Here is a 23,287-nt window from a genome sequence, read left to right as displayed (position 1 = left end):
ATCTATGTTCCAGTAAATCCCAACAGATTTTTCCTGTTTTCTGGTCTGTATGACGATGATGATGGTGGCTCAACACTTGTTTAAACTGTTGACCTGAGCATGTTTAAATGCAGGATGGATGAGTGTGAGTGTGTGGTCTTTGCAGGATGGTCTGAATGTGGTTTGTGTGCTGGTTTGTCTCCTCCAGAGGCCACACCGTGCGAGCTGTGTGTGAGTCTTTCCACCTGGCCAAGGACGCCGGCTTCAAAGTGGTCGCCCACATGATGCCAGACCTGCCGAACGTGGGCATGGAGAGGGACGTGGAGCAGTTTATTGTAAGTTTGTTTTATTATTTTCCAGTTAAATTAATGACACTGACGTAAAGACTGAACATCCCGTCAGAGAAGTTTCCTGCAGAAGAAAGCATCTGACAAAGGGAGGCAGGGTGAAGGGGGCGTGTCCGTATGACATCATCGTCCAGATGTCTGAACATCTTTACAGGCAGGGGGATTATTTCTTTTTTAAAACTGCATCCTGTTGGAATTTAATTTTAGTTTGGTGAATTCTATACAACACTCTGCTTCCTGACATGGAAGCAAGACATATAAACTCACCCACCACTTGATCAGCTCCACCTTGCTGCAGTCTTTGCTGGGGTTCTTGGTGTCAGAGAATCAACAAGGTGTTGGAAACGTTCCTCCATGTTGACATGAAGCATCACAGTTGCTGCACATCATGATGAAAATTTCCCGTTCCACCACATCCTAAAGCTGCTCTGCTGGACTGAGATCTGGTGACTGTGGAGGCCGTTGGAGGACAGTGAACTCATCGTCATGGTGGAGATGATGTGAGCTTTGTGACATGGTGCATCATCCTGCTGGAAGTTTCCATCAGAAGATGCTACACTGTGCTCAGAAAGGGATGGACATGGTCAGCAGCAACATGAATTGATCCTGACCAGGCTGTGCTGGTTGATGTTGGTAGTAATGGGTCCAAAATGGGCCAAGAAAATATCAACAAAATGACATCACCAGTCTGAACTGTTTCATCTTCTATTGTCCAGTTCTGGTGAGTCTGTGTGAATTGTAGCCTCAGTTTCCTGTTCTTACTGACAGGAGGGAACCCGCTGTGGTCTTCTGCTGCTAGAGATGATGTTCCAGTTCACATTGGTTGGAACCAGTGCTAACTGGACTTCCTGTTATCTTTCTATCATCTCCAACCAGTTTGTCCGTTCTCCTCTGACGTCAACAAGACGTTCTGGTCCAGACAAACTGCTGCTCGCTGGATATTTTCTCTTCTTCAGACCTTCTACCTACAGATGGTTCTGTGTAAAAAATCCCAGCAGATCAGCAGGTTCTGAGATACTCAGACCAACAATCAGCCATGTTTAGAGTCACCTGAATCTTCCTCATTCTGATGCTCAGTCTGACTTTCAGCAAGTTGTCTTGATCATGTCTACATGACTACATGTGTTGAGTTTCTTCCATGTGATTCGCTGATGAGATATTTGTCTTAACAACTTTATTTATAAAGCACTTTCTGACAGCTACTGCTGAACAAAGTCCTAAACATAACATAATTAACTCTCATTCATTCATTCATTATCCTAACCGCTTAATCCGATTCAGGGTCGTGGGGAAGCTGGAGCCTATCCCAGCTGTCCTTCAGCTCGCCAGTCCATCGCAGGGCCATAACTAACATATTAAAACAGAAACAATAAAGCAATAAAATTTAAAACCATAAAATATAAAACAATGAAACAAATAAAAACAATAAAAGCAAACTAATTCTGGGTAAAATGCCGGTGAAAAGAGTCTCAAGAAGGGATTTAAAACCAGTGAAACAGATGGACTTAAAGTTACCAGTAATGACCGAAGTGAACACAATTTTTTTCTGACTTTAAAGTAAGACTGAACAAGATGAGTAGACCTCCTTCCTAAAAATACTGGAAAAGTTGGGCACCAAGTCAGTCATTAAGTTTATTATTAGTAATAAAAAAAAAAAAACCTAATTTCTTTCTCCCAGCATCACGGTGCGTCATCAGCGCTCACATCCCAGTGGTAACGGGAACTAGCATCTTAAAATAGCAAACGAAAAGCCGTGACAGCCAGTCAGCGCGGCGGCCGTGATGCTGCTTGATGGGAAATTCCCACAGATGTTTTCTCAACAGCAGGCTCGCTTTGCTTCTCTGATTAGAAGCAGCAGCTTCAGACCCCGTCCCCTCCTCCACACGCCTGACTGTAGGACGTTAACGGAGGCTCGGCTTGAAGCTGCGTGAAGTTCCAGCCCATTTGCTTTCTTTTTTCTTTTTTTTCCAAATCAAGTGATTAAAATCACAATTAAGAGGCAGAAGTTGTTGGTAATTGTTGCAGGTGAGACTTGAAATGTCAATCACTGCCTCAGAGCTTGATTTCCCCGTTTTATTCGACCTTTTTCTGGCTTTATTGTCAGAACTTTCCAGTGTGGATTCAGCTCAACGTGCAGATTTCCTCCAGCCAGTCCACACTGGAAAAGCCATACTGGTCTTGTAAAAGCAGCTTTCTAAAACCTTGTGGTTGTACTCGGGCTCATGATTCAGCTGTGTGAAGAAGCTGCAGGAGCTCTCAGTCCTTCATCTCACGCAACAGAAGATTGAAGCTGTGATAAAGTGTGTCTTCGCGCCATTTTGTTGCATTACCTCTGTGTGTGTGTGTGTTTACTTAGAGAATGTGTGTGTGATGGTAATATGAAGGGCAGCATCAGGTCGACACTGACAGGAAGCAGATTAAATGTGTGTTTAGCCCTCAGCATCTCCTCCTTGCGATGTCTCCAGCATTTCCTCTGTTGTTTCTCTAGTAACTTCATATTCTCCCCCTCCCGCCTCATTTGCCCCTCCCCCCCCAACATACTTCTCCCCCTCTCCTCTGCTCTCACATCATCCTTATCTACTTCCAGTCTTAACTTTCCACTTGATGCTTTCTCTTCTCGCCTGTCATCAATCTCCCCGCCATCGCCCCTTTGTCCTCCTCCAATCACATCGCCTCCCTCCCTCCTCTCTTATCACCCTGACACTTAGATTATACAACTTGTGTGTTGCTTCCCTTTCACCGTATCTAATCTTCCATGGCACACTGCCTGCCAGAGAGTTGGAAAAAAACATTGTTCTTTTTTTCTTAACTAAATTTGTACTTTAAAGGTGGCGTATGTAAGATTTTCAATATTTTCTAAATAAATTAACTAATAAAATAACTACAATCATAATTAGATAGTTTTTTTTAAACATGTAGGTTCCAGTCTGTTCATATTTGGTGCGTTATTAAATTACAAATTTAACTAATGACAAATGACAAAAAGCACTGTTTTGTTTTTTTTTTTACTGGTAGGCAAACATTCAAGAAGGGTCTTTGTCATTAATTAAACTTGTAATTTACTAACACATAAAATATGGACAGACTGGAACCTACATGTTTAATAAAAACTATCTAATTATGATTGTAGTTATTTTATTAGTGATTTTATTTTGAAAATATTGAAATCCTTGTGACGTCCCGGGGGATAAGGTTCGGTGATTGGTTACCTTCTACTGGTTAACAAGGGCATGTACAAATACATCAGGCGGGTGGAAAACGTCGGATAAAGTTATTTATTATTACGATGGCGTTTACCAAAGAGAGACATCCTGCTGCATTCGTTGCTGTGGGTTGCTGTTTTCCACTTCGTTTTCAGGCTCGGATTCAGGTTCCAACACGTAGGGCTGTATGCTATGTGTTGACATTGTATTTTGTTTTTTTATTGAGATCATATTAGCCTAATCCTTCTGTTTATGAGACGTTACAATGACGGTGAAAGCAGGTGCGGTGCGCGCTCCCGATGTAGTGCGGTGGCGGGAGGCGGGGCTTAATGCGGTAGTGTCTCAATCCACTCGTTTTGCCCACAGGCTGATCTGACAGCCTACGGAGAGGGTCGGTCTGAAGTAAATAAAGCCATTTGTGGCAATAACTCGATCAATCCCAGCCCTTCTGGGCTCAGAAATAAAAATAATTTAGCCTGAAATGCACATAATAGTTCCACTTTAAAGTGCTTGACAGGGAGCATCTGTGAAGAGATGAAACCTTGGTATTTCCAACAAATCGGTGTGTTTTGGCCCACGTTCCTGCTGTGTGTTGAAGCATGGTCACGAGTTGACATAAATTAAAAAACATTCATGAAAAGAGTTTTTTTTGGAGACGTGGGGAAATTCATTTGCTGTGAGAAGAACTTGTTTACCTGAAGCCTCCTTAGATCAGAGGTTAAAAGCAAACTTTGTCCTTTTTCCACTCGTCTTCAGAAATAGTTCGTCTTTGCAAAGCTCTCCTCTGCCTGTTTGCTGTCTTTTTTTCTATTCCCCCCCCCCCCCCCCCCCCCCCCCCCCCCCCCCACTGCATCAGTAATGTTGGGATCCAGGCTCTGGGGAGGATTCATGGCTCCATCAGACCTGCTGCCTGGTTTTCAGTCCAGTTCTTGTGACATTTGGCGCATGTCGGCGTGTTTTTCCCGCTTACCTTTCTGAACCCCCCCATCCACCATAAAAGCTGTTTTATAGTATTTCCATGTGTTAGGACGGGATTAGCGAGGCGTCTAACACACTGCTACTCGCTGAGGAACTGTTTTAGATGATTTAAACAACTATATTTTATAGATTATTTAAATTATACAAACATATTTTATAGATATTCAGTGGAATATCACAAAATAAAGGGTAAAATATGAATAATAACAGAAATCATCACTTTTCATGTCTGTAAAAGTTTCTTAGAAAGTGGTCCAGAAGACAGTCTTTTAATGGAGACATTTCTGATGAGGTTTCAGCCAATGTCTGGGGCGATGTCTGCTTTTATGTGCAATGAACCTGGTTGTTACCTCCGCCAGGTTATGTTTTCCCCGGCGTCTTTTTGCTCAAGATAACTTAAAAGGTTACGGACGGATTTTTATAAATATGTCAAGAGTTGTTGCAAATGTAAAAATGAAAAACTTATTAAATTCTGGTGGTGATCCGGATCACTGTTTGGATCTAGGAATGTTTTAAAAGGATTCTTTAACATTGCGCTTGGCGGTGGTTTCCGCTCTCCGAGTGATATTATAGTTTCATATTTAACGAGCAGCTTCGTCCGCGGCAGGGCGGGTCGTGCACACGGCTGGGTCCGAGTGTTTTAATGCCACATGTAAAAATGTTCGTACTTTCTCACCACCTCGATCAGCTGTTTTATCAAAACAATCTGTTTTACCGGCAACAGCAAACACACGGAAGCAGCAACTCCGCTTCATGCTTTCTCCATGTTAACCACGCCCACCTCAAATGTCCGACCAATCACACGATACTTCTCGCAGCCCCGCAAGAAAAAAGTTCTCTCGGCCCGGTGTGCCAAGAACTGTCCTCACGTCCGCGAGAACAAAATGACGTCATTTTCTTCTCGGAGCCTCGAGAACAAGAAAAAAGTTCTGGCTTCTCGTGGAGGATGTAACAAGCTTTAGCTCTTAGCTACAGAAAGCTCGGAGTTCCCTCAATGTCAATCATCCACCATGACGCTCACAGCTCCCCTCTCAGCTCCACCTCTTTGCCCATATTTGTATTTTCCGGGCGAGACGACGCGCATGACCCTGCCAAGATGGCGACGGTAGGAACCGCCCACCGAGCTTCAATTCAGCTCTTCAGAAACCTATGGGTGACGTCATTTTATATTATATACAGTCTATGGTTCCTGCGCATGGAAATAAAAACCACGACATATGTAGCTGTTTGGGAATCACCTTGTTGCAGCAAAAATACTATTTTCTGTTTTCTGACGATGAGAAGAAAACGGGAGATCAGCAACAGTTTTTGCAACAGTCTATAAACAAAAAGCCTGAAGATCCCATTTAAAACATTTTATGGCAAAACCAGCAGATTGTGTCCTCAGTGTTGAATAAGACGTCTGCTGTTATTTTTGGACACGTCCATGCCGCCATCCTGCAGCCAGACTCCAGCTTGTCTCCAAACCTTAAGGGGATTAAACAGGATTTCCCGTTTGTACGTTTTGATGTTTGTTCCTTTGCGATTTCAACGGGACATAAAACACAACAGCTCCTTATGCAAACAGCAGCTGAGATTTCAGTTCAGTCTGAAAGTACATCCATGGAAGCTGATCGCTTTATTCAATGCAGCTCGCCAGCTTTAGAAAACAGGCTTGTCTTCTTTAATTTCACCATCATCTGTGGCTTGATGATCACAGTGTCTGATGCCTTGGTGGACCAGTTTTTCCCCTTAGAGAGGACTGCAGCAACAAAAACCACCTCCTGATGTCCTCAGACTGGCCTTCAGTTGCTCCTTCCTCCCAGTCCTAACAGGATTCCTCTTCAGCTAGAAGCAGGATCTGTGATGCACGATGCAAATAGCAGCAGGTGCAGAATCCCCAAAGTAGTCTCGAGCTGCATTATTTGTCAGATAAGCTGCCCCCCCCTCCCTTTAAGTTTCCCGCAGGGCTATGTGGGACACGTCCTCGTGTGATTATGAGCTGTGACGGCGGAGAGATTATGAGGTACCGATAATGTGCCTATTTTGGAGAATGTGCCTCGATTCCAGATCTTCACGGTCGTGAGCATGATGGTGCAGAGAGGAGGCGGATGACTGGAAATCACACCGACCTCCCCCACCGCACAAAGCCAGGTGCAAGCGTCATGTGCTCCTGTTGGATACCTGCAGAGTTGTCCTCTGCTTCCGTCCATCTCAGTGGACGTCTGCTCTCAGGTCATCAGCTCCTCTGTAAAAATGACAGTTTTACTCCTGTACAGCTTCTTTTTTTTTTTTTAAATGTTTTTTTAAGTATGTCCCTTCATACTCATTTAGATCTGCTTTAATGTACTTTTTTCCATTGTTTTTAACCTTTTTTTGGACTTTGAAACGCGCTAATTTAGTTGACATGGTTTGTTATACAAAGCGGCGGCTGGAGAACGCACTGGCTTGCAGTAAAATAGATCATTTCAGATCAAATTATTCATCTAGAGCGACGGAAATGTGCTTCGTTCACCTGATAGTATCACAAACTTCTCTTTGTTTCTTATTGGTTATTATATAAAATCTATGGCTGTGTGTTTGTTCCAGGAGTTTTTCGAGAATCCGGCCTTCAGGCCTGATGGTTTGAAGCTCTACCCGACCCTGGTGATCCGAGGTACGGGTCTGTATGAGCTGTGGAAGACGGGCCGGTACAAGAGCTATACGCCGAGCGCTCTGGTGGACCTGGTGGCCCGAATTCTGGCACTGGTGCCCCCCTGGACGAGAGTGTACCGTGTGCAAAGGTGAGAGATTGAAAAGGCTGCAGCGTGTCGGCAAGGCTGGATTATCCAATGGGCAATATGGGCACAGGCCCAGGGGCCAAAGCCCACCTGGGGCCCATATCAGCCGTTTGGACATAAAACAAAATGTACATAAAAGCCAGATAGTTACACCACAGTGTCTGGTGTCTTGCTACTGGTACCACTGGCTGAGAGATGTTAGAAATGTCGTTTCACAGTGTATCATTCACAATTTTCACAATGTTGTGGTGGGGAAGGGGGCCCTGGAACACTCTGGGCCCAGGGCCCTGTGCACTTTTAATCCGGCCCTGCATGTCGGTATGTTCCTACACACCCCCTACTCGTCTGCCTTGGAGGAAAAGCATCAGAAATGATCTTGGAGACAAGTGATTGTTGCTGCTCCTCAGTCTGTGAACGACCGTAAGGTCATTTAAAAAGACGGGGTTATATTTATCGTAGATTTTGACGTTCAGTATTGTTGGTTACACTCAGTAACCTAGTGAAAACGCCCTGCAGTTCGGTGCTCATGGCCTTTAAGGCAGCAAACTGCTCGTACTGTTTCACATGACGATGCAAATGCAACAGCTGCTGGAAGCTTCAGTCCTGCACATGAGACACGTCACGGTTCAGCTGCCGAGATTTTCTGAGTCATGAAGCCACATTGCAAACATAGCGCTAATGCTAAATGCTGGCGCAACAGTAGATGAAGCCTACCGGCTTCCTGACTTATGGCTCCATAAGGGATTGTGTTTAGACAGAAATACTGGCCGATCCCGATCCCCTTACTTGTGGCAGGATCAGAGAATATTTCTCTAGACCACAGGTGTCCAACTCCAGTCCTGGAGGGCCGTTATCCTGCAGGTTTTTGTTGTCTCCATGCTCCAACCACCTGACTGAAACTCAAAAATTGGCTGACAAGAAGCTGCTGGGTCCATTTGATTTGAATCAGCTGTTTTGGTCGAGGGAAACAACAAAAACCTGCCGGATACCGGCCCTCCAGGACTGGAGTTTGACACCCCTGCTCTGGACTGAACCAGCATGGCTCCTTTGAAAAGATTACCAGAAAAAAGCCTGATCTTGCAGCAGATCAGATTCACAACATTGCATCTGAACAAACCATGAGACCTGTGGAAGTTTATCAGCCTAACCGTCTCCTAGCAGCTGTCAGACGCGGTGGTGGGGGGTGGTCCAGTCAAAGTCCTGATCTCAGCCTGCATCACCTTTCTTTTTCCTTCCTTCTTTCTCTGTTGCTGCAATGCCGAGCAGGGACATCCCCATGCCGCTGGTGAGCTCCGGCGTGGAGCACGGCAACCTGAGGGAGCTGGCTCTGGCCAGGATGAAGGACATGGGCACTGAGGTGAGACTCGATGCAGCCTGAAACACCATGAGTCAGCTCACTCTAAGGTGGGGTTTAATGGATCTTTCCAGCTGGGATACGGAGCATAAAAGGCTGCCAGCAGACCAACCCTCACCGTCACATCTGTTTTCATTCACTACCAGGATGAAGTTCAGTGTTAATAAGACTGTATGGAAGAAACACAGAGCTGAGCAGCATTTCTCTCACATATATTGACTTTATGTTGGAAAGCAGACATGAGGCTTAAGATGCTTCTGATTGAAAGCAGAAACAGGTGACGGGAAGAAAAGCTTCAGTTAAAAACAACCAAGTGTGTTTATGTAGAGTTGGTTTAAAGTGTTGCTGCACAAATATTATTAGTAGCTCCTCTTTTCTGCCACCAAACACTATCTTCCTCCGAACACACCGAGTAGTTTCTGGGCTTAACTTCGCAGGCTCAGCCTTCATTTTCATACAGTGCTCAGAAACCACCTCAGAACTGCGTTGCATTTCATGTCTCGTACTGCATTGCTTATCTTCAAGACGGTTGTGAAGATGTTGTGCAGAGCTGAAATTATCCAAACTTTGCCTCAGTTTTCTGCTGCTTTTTCCTTTAAAAAAAAGAAAATCTATTTCTGCAGTTTTTTTTTTTATCTTCTCTGTTAGAAAAAAGGCTAAATTAAAGTTAATTTAATAACCTTGTTTTGATTTCTGCAGAAAGGTTTCTTACCCTTGAAACAGAAAGCCTTTGACGTCCCCGGTTGATTTAGGCGCAATCAGTGGTTGCCGTAGTAACGCAGCATTCTCACAAAGACAAACCATGAGAGCAACTGGTGAATTTAAGCTTAAAACAACCAGTATCTGTTTTCATGCTGCTTCCACGACCAGTGCTGACCCACTGGCAGAAACATCCACAGATGACTCCTTCCTTTTTCTGAATGCTTCCAGTCTGCATCTTTCACTCCCAACTCCAAAGTAAGCTGGACAATGTGTAAACTGGAAATAAACCCAGTAAGTAATGATCTGCAAACCTCATCAACTCCTTTTTCATTCCCAACAGAAGGTAAACAACGTGACATGATGAAACAGAGACATTTCATATGACATTTTTCATTTTAAATCTGATGGCAGCAACACATCTGTAAAAGGGTTAAACAGCAGGAAATATAAAGGCTGGAAGGGAACTGGTGCAAAACCAAAACAGCTGGTGGAGCTTTTAACAACCAGTTAGGTTAACTGGCACCAGGTCAGGAATATGACTGGAAATAAAAAGAGAATTTTAAAGATGTGAAACTATTTTAGAAAGATTAGCTTAGCTGAAAATTGAAGCGATGAACGTCTGCAGTTTGTAAAATCATCACAAGGTTCAGAGAAATGGAGAGAATCTGTGCACGTGGGGCAAACCGGAGCTCAACACTGGAAACTGTTGATCTTCTGGCATCATTGCAACAAAACCAGGCATGATTCTCTCCTGGGAACCAACTGCATCGACTCAGGAAGACTTCCAGAAATCATTTTTTATAATCCACACATGCAGGTTAAAGCTCCATCATGTGTGAAGAGGATCCAGAAACACGCCGTCTTCTCTGGACCAAAGATCATCTAAAATGTTCTGAGTGGAAACCTGGATGAAGATGTGGAATAGTTTGTGGACAGCATGGACGGCGTGTCCTGCAGACTAAAGAGGAGAGGGAGCATCCAGCTTGTTATCAGCCTGCATCTCTGATGGGATGGGGTTGCATTAGTGCCGATGGCGTGGGCAGCTTCCACATCTGGGAAGCTCCATCAATGCTGAAACATCTGCTCCCATCCAGACAACGTCTCTTTCAGGGAAGACCTTGCAGGTTCCACCATGCTGGACCACATCCTGCATCATCACAGCAGCATGGTGGAACAGGAGAACTGGTCTGCTGCAGTCCAGTTCCACCAGTACAAACCAAGATCCAGGACTGTGGAGCAGCTGGGATCCTGCATCAGACCAGAACGGGACGAACTGCTCTCCTCACTTCCCAGATGTTTCCAGACAGATGTTAGAAGAAGACGATGCTAAACATCATATGGAACGACTTTTTACAGACATGTTGCTGCATCAGATTCACAATCAGCTCAGATTTTCCATAAAGTGATGAAAATATCTCAGTTTCAGCATCTTATTTCTTTACTTTTTACTCTAAAAAATATTAGACATGCAAATCATTGCATTCTGTTTTTAATGGTACATTTTTTACAGCGGCCAAACTTTTGGAAGCGAGTTGTACTTTTACTGAAGTAAAACCAACAACGACGTCTGATGACGACATAGCAGGTTCTTTCCACTGTTAACGGTGTGGCAGGTGTTTGATTGGAGAAGTTTATGTCAGTTTCACACACTGCAGTGTGAAATTCCGCATGCTTGTTGGATTATTTAGAGAAGTTTATTTTATGGAATGCCCCTTGAGATGTACCTTCTCATTTTCCAGGGGGTCCAAAAACATAAAACAATACATTATAATCAATAATTACACAAATTATACGCAAAACAATATTTAAGATGGAGACAAAACAAGACAAACTTGCTCCCTCCTACACCTCTCCACACTCCTGAACATTTACAGATGTAAGACACAAGAATCACACAGCTGGGGATGTCAATGTTTGTGTCTCTAAACTGTTTAACTTTCCGTCTTCAGTGTCGAGACGTAAGAACCCGAGAAGTCGGCATCCAGGAGATCCACCACAAAGTCAGACCTTACCAGGTAAGCTGGGCGGAGGAGGACGGTGTGACGGACTTCTGCAGGGGGCTCTAAGTTACGAGCGGCTGGGTTGCAGGTGGAGCTGGTGAGGCGGGACTACGTCAGCAACGGTGGCTGGGAGACCTTCCTGTCCTACGAGGACCCGGAGCAGGACATCCTGATCGGCCTGCTCCGGCTGCGCCGCTGCTCTCCGCTGTCGTTCCGCCCGGAGCTGAAAGGCGGGGTGTCCATCGTCCGCGAGCTGCACGTGTACGGCAGCGTGGTGCCTGTGAGCAGCAGAGACCCCAGCAAGTTCCAGCATCAGGTGAGGGTGTTTACAGACACACACACATGAAACACCCCATCCACCAGGCTGAACGCTTCTACCTGCGGTGGATCTGATTGGTTCTCTCCAAGCAGACTGGAAATGTTGAGGTCTGAGATTATCGGCTCGAAATGCTTCGAAAATGACCGACTCTCCTTATCCGCTGTGCTTCCTGTGCAGGGCTTCGGTATGATGCTGATGGAGGAGGCGGAGAGGATTGCCAGAGACGAACACGGCTCGGGGAAGCTGGCCGTTATCTCAGGTGAGAAACAAAGCACCATGTTTTCCAGGTCACATGACACTTCTTGCAATTACGAGTTCCAAATGTTGTTTCCTCGGTTACTGTTTCTTTTAGATTGTTTTTTATTTTCTGTAGCAATACAGATGCAGTCAGAAGTCGACACACTCATCACGGACATGGTTGCCATGACAATACTGGGCTTTGTTTTGGGTTAGGAGGAAGAGTGACGGTGCAACAGAAAGCTTTAGTACAGGGGTGTCCAAAGTCGGTCCTCGAGGGCCGCTGTCCTGCAGGTTTCCCATGTATTCCTGTTCCAACACATCTAGCTTCCACTAAATGGATCAAACAGCCAATGACGTGCACAACTGATTAAACTCTACTACTGATTAACTTGAATCAGGTGTGTCTGAGCAGGGATGCATAGAAAACCTGCAGGATTCTGGCCCTCGAGGACCGGAGCTGGACACCTCTGCTTTAGTAGATACTCATGCAAAAGCCTTTAAATCAACACCAAATGAAATGTTACATTAAAGGTTAATAATGCCGCTGCAGACGGACGTTTTAGTTTAAAAAAATATTCCCAGTATGACACAGTTTAATGGTTGGAATATACTTGCCGCTTGGGAGAAGATCATCAGCGAGGATCCAGAACGTGGATCCATACATACCGCGCCATCTGTACCTGAAGCGAACCGGTCACATGACCTCCCCGCATCCCGTCTGGCGGCGTAGAAATGCATAAAAAGTGTTTTTGTCACATTTTAGCGATTTGCTTCTGTATCGTCTGAAAACGATGAAATAAAAAAAACGTATTAGCAGGTTTTTGGAAATTGGAAGGCAGTTCCAGAGAGTAGAAGCTGCTGACGCTGCACAGCTCGGATCACATGACCTCAGAGGTCGGCTTCCCACATGCAGCTGCAAAACGTCACTGATATGATGTGGAGCTTGAATGTGCACAGAGTCGGATGTTAAAACCAGCACTGTGTGGCGTTCTCAGTGGTAAACTGGGATCCAGTGCAGCTCGCCAGGCATTTAACTGGAGTGTCTCACATTAGTTCTGAGTCATGGTTCCCCCCCACACACAGGGTTCTAATTTGGGGTCTTATGTAGGAGGCGAGTGGGCCAAAAGTAAAGTCTAATAATAACAAAGCGATAAATAAAACAGGTGCAATAATACAACATTATCATTTCAGAACATAAATAAGAGAAAACATCAACGGAAAGAATAAAAGAGTCTTCAGCTGCTTTTTAAGAGTCCATGGAGGGACGTAGAGTCTGCAGCCTGAAAAGCAAGGTCCCCCCAGGTTTTAACTGGTCTGTGGGTCTTTCAGGAGGTTCTGGTTCTGTCAGGAAGGACCCTCCATAGAATGGACCAGGTCCAAGTCGGACCAAAGACTGGACTGTCTGGTAGGACAGACCGCAGCATCAGGGGCAAAGACGAGGATTTCACTGTGATACATAAAGACACATAAATTATAGATTATAAAGATTGACGGATTAATTTAGTTCATAAAAATATAAATATTAGGAGGAATTTTGTGTTTTTTGTTATAATGAATCATAATCGCAAGAAATTCAGACGATTAAAAGAAAGATGTTGATGTTAGAATAAAGTAAATGGCCTAAAGATGTACAGTCGTTGACCTCTATCAGATCCACCGTACCGGTCCCTGATCCACCGTACCGGTCCCTGATCCACCGTACCGGTCCCTGATCCACCGTACCGGTCCCAGATCCACCGTACCGGTCCCAGATCCACCGTACCGGTCCCTGATCCACCGTACCGGTCCCTGATCCACCGTACCGGTCCCTGATCCACCGTACCGGTCCCAGATCCACCGTACCGGTCCCTGATCCACCGTACCGGTCCCTGATCCACCGTACCGGTCCCTGATCCACCGTACCGGTCCCAGATCCACCGTACCGGTCCCAGATCCACCGTACCGGTCCCTGATCCACCGTACCGGTCCCTGATCCACCGTACCGGTCCCTGATCCACCGTACCGGTCCCAGATCCACCGTACCGGTCCCAGATCCACCGTACCGGTCCCTGATCCACCGTACCGGTCCCTGATCCACCGTACCGGTCCCTGATCCACCGTACCGGTCCCTGATCCACCGTACCGGTCCCAGATCCACCGTACCGGTCCCTGATCCACCGTACCGGTCCCTGATCCACCGTACCGGTCCCAGATCCACCGTACCGGTCCCTGATCCACCGTAACGGTCCCAGATCCACCGTACCGGTCCCAGATCCACCATATAGGTCCCAGATCCACCGCACCGGTCCCAGATCCACCGCACCGGTCCCTGATCCACCGTACCGGTCCCTGATCCACCGTACCGGTCCCAGATCCACCATATAGGTCCCAGATCCACCGCACCGGTCCCAGATCCACCGTACCGGTCCCAGATCCACCATATAGGTCCCAGATCCACCGCACCGGTCCCAGATCCACCGTACCGGTCCCTGATCCACCGTACCGGTCCCAGATCCACCGTACCGGTCCCAGATCCACCGTACCGGTCCCTGATCCACCGTACCGGTCCCAGATCCACCGTACCGGTCCCTGATCCACCGTACCGGTCCCTGATCCACCGTAACGGTCCCAGATCCACCGTACCGGTCCCAGATCCACCATATAGGTCCCAGATCCACCGCACCGGTCCCAGATCCACCGCACCGGTCCCTGATCCACCGTACCGGTCCCTGATCCACCGTACCGGTCCCAGATCCACCATATAGGTCCCAGATCCACCGCACCGGTCCCAGATCCACCGTACCGGTCCCAGATCCACCATATAGGTCCCAGATCCACCGCACCGGTCCCAGATCCACCGTACCGGTCCCTGATCCACCGTACCGGTCCCAGATCCACCGTACCGGTCCCAGATCCACCGTACCGGTCCCAGATCCACCATACCGGTCCCTGATCCACCGTACCGGTCCCTGATCCACCGTACCGGTCCCTGATCCACCATACCGGTCCCTGATCCACCGTACCGGTCCCAGATCCACCGCACCGGTCCCAGATCCGCCATACCGGTCCCAGATCCACCGTACTGGTCCCAGGTTGATGCATCATACTGGTGATTTCCTGCGTCTGCATGGCGTTCAGCCTTAAACCATTTATCTAAATTTGTTGACGTTGAGGAGCAATGCATCTACAAGTTGCAGGATAGTAGATCTAGAAAAGGGATCCCCAACCCTGGTCCTCGAGGACCCGTGTCCTGCAGGTGTTCCTAGTGTCCCTACTGGACACCAGACTCAGACAAACTCTGCATCCGTCTGCTGAATACAGAGATTAGAATCAGCTTCACCTGGAATCAGACTGGCCTCATCAACGTACGAGACATTGCTTCAACATAAAGGCCTACATTAACATAACAGCAGAATGACCGCTGGGCTGCACGGTGGCGTAGCGGTTAGCACTGTGGCCTGACAGCAAGAAGGTCGCTGGTTCAAGCATCAGGTTCTGTGTTTAGTTTGCATGTTCTGCCGTGTTTATGTGGGTTTTCTGTGGCTACTCCAGCTTCCTCTCACCATTCAAAGACATGTTGGGTTGACTGGTTACTCTAAATTGTCCCTACGACTGTTGACCTCTCACCCAATGATTGCTGGGATAGACCTCAGCTTCCCTGCTGAGTGGTTATGGACAGAATAACAAACCGTCTCCATGCAGGAGGAAACGTTAATATGAGAAGAAACAATGTGGTGCACTTGGCCGGCCTCTACTGGGTGCAGCATCTTTATTAACACAACACGTTGCTTGGTAACCACTAGTTATCTGGCGCATGTGACCACTTTGCTGACGGCGTAAATGTTTTACCAGGTTTGCTTCACCAGACCAGATTAATTAAAAACATGCAGCTGCATAAACATCATGTTGTTGTTGTGCTTTGCGCCGGTTAAACGGTTCCAATTTACAGACAGGAATCGCCTTGAGTTGCAGGATAACCACCGTCTAGAGGCCTGGATCAAACCTTTCTGGTTTTATCCACCCAAAACTCTGGAACTATGGAATCAAGAGGCCAGAATGTGACTAAACTTCACTGTTTAACCGTCTCCGTGTTGAAAACCGGGCCGCAGACATGATGTAAATTCCACCACACACACACTTCTCAGAGATTTTCTCCATGAAGCATCACACAGTTGCTGCTCATCATGATGAGAATCTCCCGTTCCGCCTCATCACCATGAGAATCTCCCGTTCCACCTCATCATGATGAGAATCTCCCGTTCCACCTCATCATGATGAGAATCTCCCATTCCACCTCATCATGATGAGAATCTCCCGTTCCACCACATCATGATGAGAATCTCCCGTTCCACCTCATCATGATGAGAATCTCCCGTTCCACCTCATCATGATGAGAATCTCCCATTCCACCTCATGATGAGAATCTCCCATTCCACCTCATCATGATGAGAATCTCCCATTCCACCTCATCATGATGAGAATCTCCCGTTTCACCTCATCATGATGGGAATCTCCCGTTCCGCCTCATCACCATGAGAATCTCCCGTTCCGCCTCATCACCATGAGAATCTCCCGTTCCGCCTCATCACCATGAGAATCTCCCGTTCCACCTCATCATGATGAGAATCTCCCGTTCCACCTCATCATGATGAGAATTTCCCGTTCCACCTCATTATGAGAGTCTTCCGTTTTCACCTCATCATGATGAGAATCTCCCGTTCCACCTCATCACCATGAAAATCTCCCGTTCCACCTCATCCATGATGAGAATCTCCCGTTCCACCTCATCATGATGAGAATCTCCCGTTCCACCTCATCATGATGAGAATCTCCCATTCCACCTCATGATGAGAATCTCCCATTCCACCTCATCATGATGAGAATCTCCCATTCCACCTCATCATGATGAGAATCTCCCGTTTCACCTCATCATGATGGGAATCTCCCGTTCCGCCTCATCACCATGAGAATCTCCCGTTCCGCCTCATCACCATGAGAATCTCCCGTTCCGCCTCATCACCATGAGAATCTCCCGTTCCACCTCATCATGATGAGAATCTCCCGTTCCACCTCATCATGATGAGAATTTCCCGTTCCACCTCATTATGAGAGTCTTCCGTTTTCACCTCATCATGATGAGAATCTCCCGTTCCACCTCATCACCATGAAAATCTCCCGTTCCACCTCATCACCATGAGAATCTCCCGTTCCGCCTCATCACCATGAGAATCTCCCGTTCCACCTCATCATGATGAGAATCTCCCGTTCCACCTCATCACCATGAGAATCTCCCGTTCCACCTCATCACCATGAGAATCTCCCGTTCCGCCTCATCACCATGAGAATCTCCCGTTCCGCCTCATCACCATGAGAATCTCCCGTTCCACCTCATCACCATGAGAATCTCCCGTTCCGCCTCATCACCATGAGAATCTCCCGTTCCGCCTCATCACCATGAGAATCTCCCGTTCCACCTCATCATGATGAGAATCTCCCGTTCCACCTCATCATGATGAGAATCTCCCATTCCACCTCATCATGATGAGAATCTCCCATTCCACCTCATCATGATGAGAATCTCCCATTCCACCTCATCCATGATGAGAATCTCCCGTTCCACCTCATCATGATGAGAATCTCCCGTTCCACCTCATCATGATGAGAATCTCCCATTCCACCTCATGATGAGAATCTCCCATTCCACCTCATCATGATGAGAATCTCCCATTCCACCTCATCATGATGAGAATCTCCCGTTTCACCTCATCATGATGGGAATCTCCCGTTCCGCCTCATCACCATGAGAATCTCCCGTTCCGCCTCATCACCATGAGAATCTCCCGTTCCGCCTCATCACCATGAGAATCTCCCGTTCCACCTCATCATGATGAGAATCTCCCGTTCCACCTCATCATGATGAGAATTTCCCGTTCCACCTCATTATGAGAGTCTTCCGTTTCACCTCATCATGATGAGAATCTCCCGTTCCACCTCATCACCATGAAAATCTCCCGTTCCACCTCATCACCATGAAAATCTCCCGTTCCACCTCATCACCATGAGAATCTCCCGTTCCACCTCATCACCATGAGAATCTCCCGTTCCGCCTCATCACCATGAGAATCTCCCGTTCCACCTCACCATGATGAGAATCTCCCGTTCCACCTCATCACCATGAGAATCTCCCGTTCCACCTCATCACCATGAGAATCTCCCGTTCCACCTCATCACCATGAGAATCTCCCGTTCCACCTCATCATGATGAGAATCTCCCGTTCCACCACATCATGATGAGAATCTCCCGTTCCACCACATCATGATGAGAATCCCCCGTTCCGCCTCATCACCATGAGAATCTCCCGTTCCACCTCATCACCATGAGAATCTCCCGTTCCACCTCATCACCATGAGAATCTCCCGTTCCACCACATCATGATGATAATCTCCCGTTCCACCTCATCATGATGAGAATCTCCCGTTCCACCTCATCATGATGAGAATCTCCCGTTCCACCACATCATGATGAGAATCCCCCGTTCCGCCTCATCACCATGAGAATCTCCCGTTCCACCACATCATGATGAGAATCTCCCGTTCCGCCTCATCACCATGAGAATCTCCCGTTCCACCTCATCACCATGAGAATCTCCTGTTCCACCAAATCATGATGAGAATCTCCCGTTCCACCACATCATGATGAGAATCTCCCGTTCCACCACATCATGATGAGAATCTCCCGTTCCGCCTCATCATTATGAGAATCTCCCGTTCCACCACATCATGATGAGAATCTCCCGTTCCGCCTCATCACCATGAGAATCTCCCGTTTCACCTCATCATGATGAGAATCTCCCGTTCCACCTCATCATGATGAGAATCTCCCGTTCCACCTCATCACCATGAGAATCTCCTGTTCCACCAAATCATGATGAGAATCTCCCGTTCCACCTCATCACCATGAGAATCTCCTGTTCCACCAAATCATGATGAGAATCTCCCGTTCCACCACATCATGATGAGAATCTCCCGTTCCGCCTCATCACCATGAGAATCTCCCGTTTCACCTCATCATGATGAGAATCTCCCGTTCCACCACATCATGATGAGAATCTCCCGTTCCACCTCATCATGATGAGAATCTCCCGTTCCACCACATCATGATGAGAATCCTCCCGTTTCACCTCATCATTATGAGAATCTCCCGTTCCACTTCATCATTATGAGAATCTCCCGTTCCACCACGTCCCACAGCTGCTCTGCTGGACTGGGATCTGGTGACTTTGGAGGCTGTTGGAGGACAGTGAAAGCATGTTGTTGGCGAATGATCGGACTCGTGTAGCATCTGCAGTAAGCGACATAAACCAGCAGCAGTTGTGACTTTTTCATTTCTCATCTGTCTTGCAGGTGTAGGAACCAGGAACTACTACAGGAAGATGGGATACGAGTTGGAGGGACCTTATATGGTAAAAGACCTCTACAGTCCAAGAACTGACTGAACCCTCCTCTTTTTTATTTTTTTTTATTTTTACTCTGGATGGTGCATAAAGCTTGACGTAAAGCTCAGATTGCTGCAGTAGTTGCAGAGAAAACTGCCCCAGCATCCGAGGAGATAACTTGGTTTCTTTTGTAGAGCCAATGCATCTGCTTTTATCTGAACGCACCGAGCAACGCTGCTGCTTCTCCTCTGTTTTATTTAGATAAGACTATGTGTGAGAGGACTGGTGAAGCGAGGCCATTTACTTCCCAAAGCCGGCTTGATCTGCTAGATGAGCTTTAGAGGTCACTTTAAGAGGAAAACATATTTTACAGGTGCCGTGCCGCGTCTCCCCCCCCAACAGGTCCTCGGATGCCACCGGTGCCTCGATGGTGAACTTCTGATGCGAAACTAGGAAGGAATTTTAAACGTCACATGTTAGAAAATGTCTGGCTATTCCTGAAGCAGAGGCTGGAACATCACGGTTTGAGTTAATCGCGTTTATGTTGCAGTTAAATGGAAAAGCCATTTTAAGTCAAGCGTTCATTACCGCCTGGCAGTGGATGAATGAACACTGGGAAGCGTCCTCACTGTTGTGTAAGCGTTACATAAATTCTTTTTTTTTTTTAAATGTTTAAGCCCCTATTTTGTTTGTTTTTCTCTCCTGTAATTCATGAGAACTTGCTCATCTTCCTCAGAGAATAAAGTATATTTCAGTCGCTGCTTGTCCTTCATTGTGGGAGTCTTTTATGTGCCAAGACATTTCAGTAATGAACTTAAATGACAGAATAGCCAAAAAGGCCACAGCCTCTAAAGAAAGGTCGCATCATCAGAGCGCCGCCTCTAATATATTCCACAGTGTCAAGGGTGCCGGCCCCTCCGGGAGACCCCTGATGATTGCCTCATGAGACTGTTTACCTGGCTCATTTGAGCCTGCCTTTCCAATTACATCTCCATCAGCTACCTGTCTCCTGAACATTGACTGAACGCTGCGTTCAGCCGCTCTGTTACTGGAAAGGATTTGTCATTTGAAAAATAGCCAGCAGTAAAGCAGAGAAGGCCCATTTGGTTCCCGACCTGTTGTCCCGTATAGATTCCAGCTCTTTGGGGGTGACTGAAGCCGAACGGACACGCGTAATTTCCTGGCTGTGCGGAGGCTGCGCTGTGTGTTGGTGTTGCAGTCCCGATGCAGTAAAGAATGGAGCCGCATCGCGTTTCTTCTCCATGCCTGCTCACACCCGCTATCAGCTGTGAAATCTGAAAGGCCCCCCCATCCCCTTCCCCCCACCTCCGAGTCTGTGCTGAGCTGATTCGTGCTGAGAGTTTGGCTCTAATCTGCACTGCAACAGGAGCAGAAGTGGAGAGTTCACTTCCACTCTGCTCAGCTGAAGGTTGCAGGACTCGCCTGCAGAGATTACAGAGCTGAAGGTGTGCAGACTGTTGTCAGGAAAACCGGATTCACAGAGTTTCACCTTCATTTTAACCCTTTCATGCATCGTGGCCATATAGTGGACACATATTTACAAGCTTCTTTCTTGCATATTCATGAATAAGGATGGTATTTCTGTTAATAAACCACTTCAGTGGATGTTGGTGAGTCAATATGTTTCCACTCACTGGAGAATAAATAAATATGATATAATTGAACATAATGTAATCATGCAAGTTTGCCTTTTTGATAAATAGGAAAAGAAAATGAAACAGCTATATTTTATACAAGATTTACATAATATAATTATGATTATATGTTATTTTATAAATATTTTATAGAATAAATTAAATTCTAAATATCACAAACAGCAATAGTATCATTGCATATGTCTGTAGAGGGAAAATACTGGATTTAAAATCAAATGTTGCATTATTTTTTTTTATATTTATGCATGACAGGGTTAATTGATGTATTCTGGTTTGTAAATCCCAAAAGGAATCAGTCCCGATTAGATTCTGATTTTTGGTGCCGATTCAGTTTAAATTGTGATTCTTACGATTCCTCAATATTGCTGATTTTTTGGGGGGAAAAAAATGTATAAAACTTTTTTTTTTTTAAATTTAAATTAGAAAAAAACAACACAGTAACCACACCATCATTCTGCTGCTATAAATCCCAAGAAGACAAGTAACAAGATCAATAAAAATGACAAAATTTTATAATGGATTGTTTTTATTTATTTGGGGGAAAAAAATTAAAATTTTAAAATTGTGAAGCTAAAAAAATCCTGATTTTCGATTTGATTTTCCCACCCTTACTGTCTCCTGTGTGACGAGCAAAAAAATGTTTTGTAGATGTCGCAATTTAAATCGAATCAGCGAAAATAAAGTCTCAGTTCTTTCTAGCTCATAGAAGATTGAAGTTGGTTGGGAAATTAGCATGTTTTGTTACTTAAGTCATGATTATTAATCAAAAATCTTTTTGAATCGAGAATCGATTCTGAATCGAATCTTCGCCCTAAAAGTAGAATCTAACTGAATCGTGAGTTGTTAGATGGAAACAAAACATTTTGTTAAGGTCCCAAATAAAGACCTTATATTCAAACAATTGGACTTGTTTTACCATTTTTATTGGGTCAGCCCCTAAAGGGTTAAAGTCAGAATTAATATTATCATAAAAGGATATGATCATCATTCTGTTACGGCAGCTTTGTGTTCTGTTCAATTCTTGTTGACACAAATATCTAATAACCCAATCACGTGGCAGCAGCTCAATACATTTACACCTTCTCGTCCCACTTTGGTCCCCTTAGTACCAACATGACCTGGTTTAACCTCCACAGCCTACCTGAGTCCTGCTGCTGACCATGTCCATCCCTTTCTGAGCACAGTGTAGCATCTTCTGATGGAAACTTCCAGCAGGATGATGCACCATGTCACAAAGCTCACATCATCTCCACCATGATGATGAGTTCACTGTCCTCCAACGGCCTCCACAGTCACCAGATCTCAGTCCAGCAGAGCAGTGGTTCAGACTTTGACCATTCGAGCCTTTGGGATTAGAAATGAAGACCGTGTCCACACAGACAAGTTTTTATCATCTGGACATTTTGTAACTAATTAAATCAGATCCAACAGGAAGTAAATGGAGGTTGGGATGGTTGTATCGATACTCTGGAATCAATACCTTTGTATCTGTTAGGCAAATTATCTGATTTGTTACTTTTTTTGCACATCAGTCGATACAGAACATCACTTTTTTTCCCGCTCCTATGGGTTTTACGCAGTTCACACGCAGTGAAACCCAACAAGTGTGTTTCTACTGCGTCACATGATTACAGCAGCCTATCAGGTTCAGCGATGATGCCGCTACCGCCAGTGATGTTTTGGTTTTGATATTATGCTGGTTCGGTGCAGGTTACTGCTGGTTATGTTTTATTGTATAAATTCTAAATATTTTTCTATGTTCTATTTAATAAACATGAATCTTATATGTAGTTTTTTTTTTTTTTTAGCAATTTAAAAATACTTATTTAATCTTACTTTAGTTTAATTTACTCAATTCATTTGTTTTAAAACCATTTCTTTGGTGTATTTATGCTCTTTAGTTTTATTTATATTAAATTTTGCCCTTGCAAAAAATTGATTCTAAAGTCTAGAATCAATACACACTGTGTGATTATAATTTTCCTTTCAGGGCCAAGAAGTATCAGTATCGGTATCAAAGAAAAGGCACCATAAACTCGCGGTAATGTATTTTAAAATAAAACAAATAAAAGCCACTTATGAGGCTGAACTTTCCTCCATGTACAGAAGTTTAGCAGGTCAGGGAGCAGGTGGAGCTACAGAAGCAGAGTGTTTCATCTCCATCCTGGTAACCTTGATTTTGCTGCATCATATATTTAAAAACTCCGTGTGAGAAACACCACAGAGCTGGTGATTTGTCCCCATTAAAGAAAAAGAGTAAAAGTACACGTTCTCCATGAAACTGTTTAATAGAAGGGCAGGACTCGGCAATAATA

The 23,287-nt window shown here is 45.6% G+C and overlaps 1 protein-coding gene across 1 annotated transcript in view; it reads left to right on the top strand.

Moving 5' to 3' along the window:
• Positions 1–20,063, top strand: part of elp3 (elongator acetyltransferase complex subunit 3) — a 38,895-nt gene extending 18,832 nt beyond the window's left edge. The window contains exons 9-15 of the mRNA XM_079255372.1: positions 188–314; positions 7,076–7,269; positions 8,533–8,623; positions 11,272–11,337; positions 11,411–11,638; positions 11,819–11,900; positions 19,265–20,063. Of these exons, the coding sequence (XP_079111498.1) occupies positions 188–314; positions 7,076–7,269; positions 8,533–8,623; positions 11,272–11,337; positions 11,411–11,638; positions 11,819–11,900; positions 19,265–19,356 (880 nt within the window). The 3' untranslated portion in view covers positions 19,357–20,063. The remainder of the gene's footprint in view (positions 1–187; positions 315–7,075; positions 7,270–8,532; positions 8,624–11,271; positions 11,338–11,410; positions 11,639–11,818; positions 11,901–19,264) is intronic.
• Positions 20,064–23,287: the final 3,224 nt, after the last annotated feature.

This window comes from Telmatherina bonti (assembly GCF_933228915.1).
Source record: "Telmatherina bonti genome assembly, chromosome: 16".
NCBI lineage: Eukaryota > Metazoa > Chordata > Actinopteri > Atheriniformes > Telmatherinidae > Telmatherina > Telmatherina bonti.
Note: the sequence above shows the minus strand (reverse complement) of the source record. Positions and strands in the feature narration are given on the sequence as shown.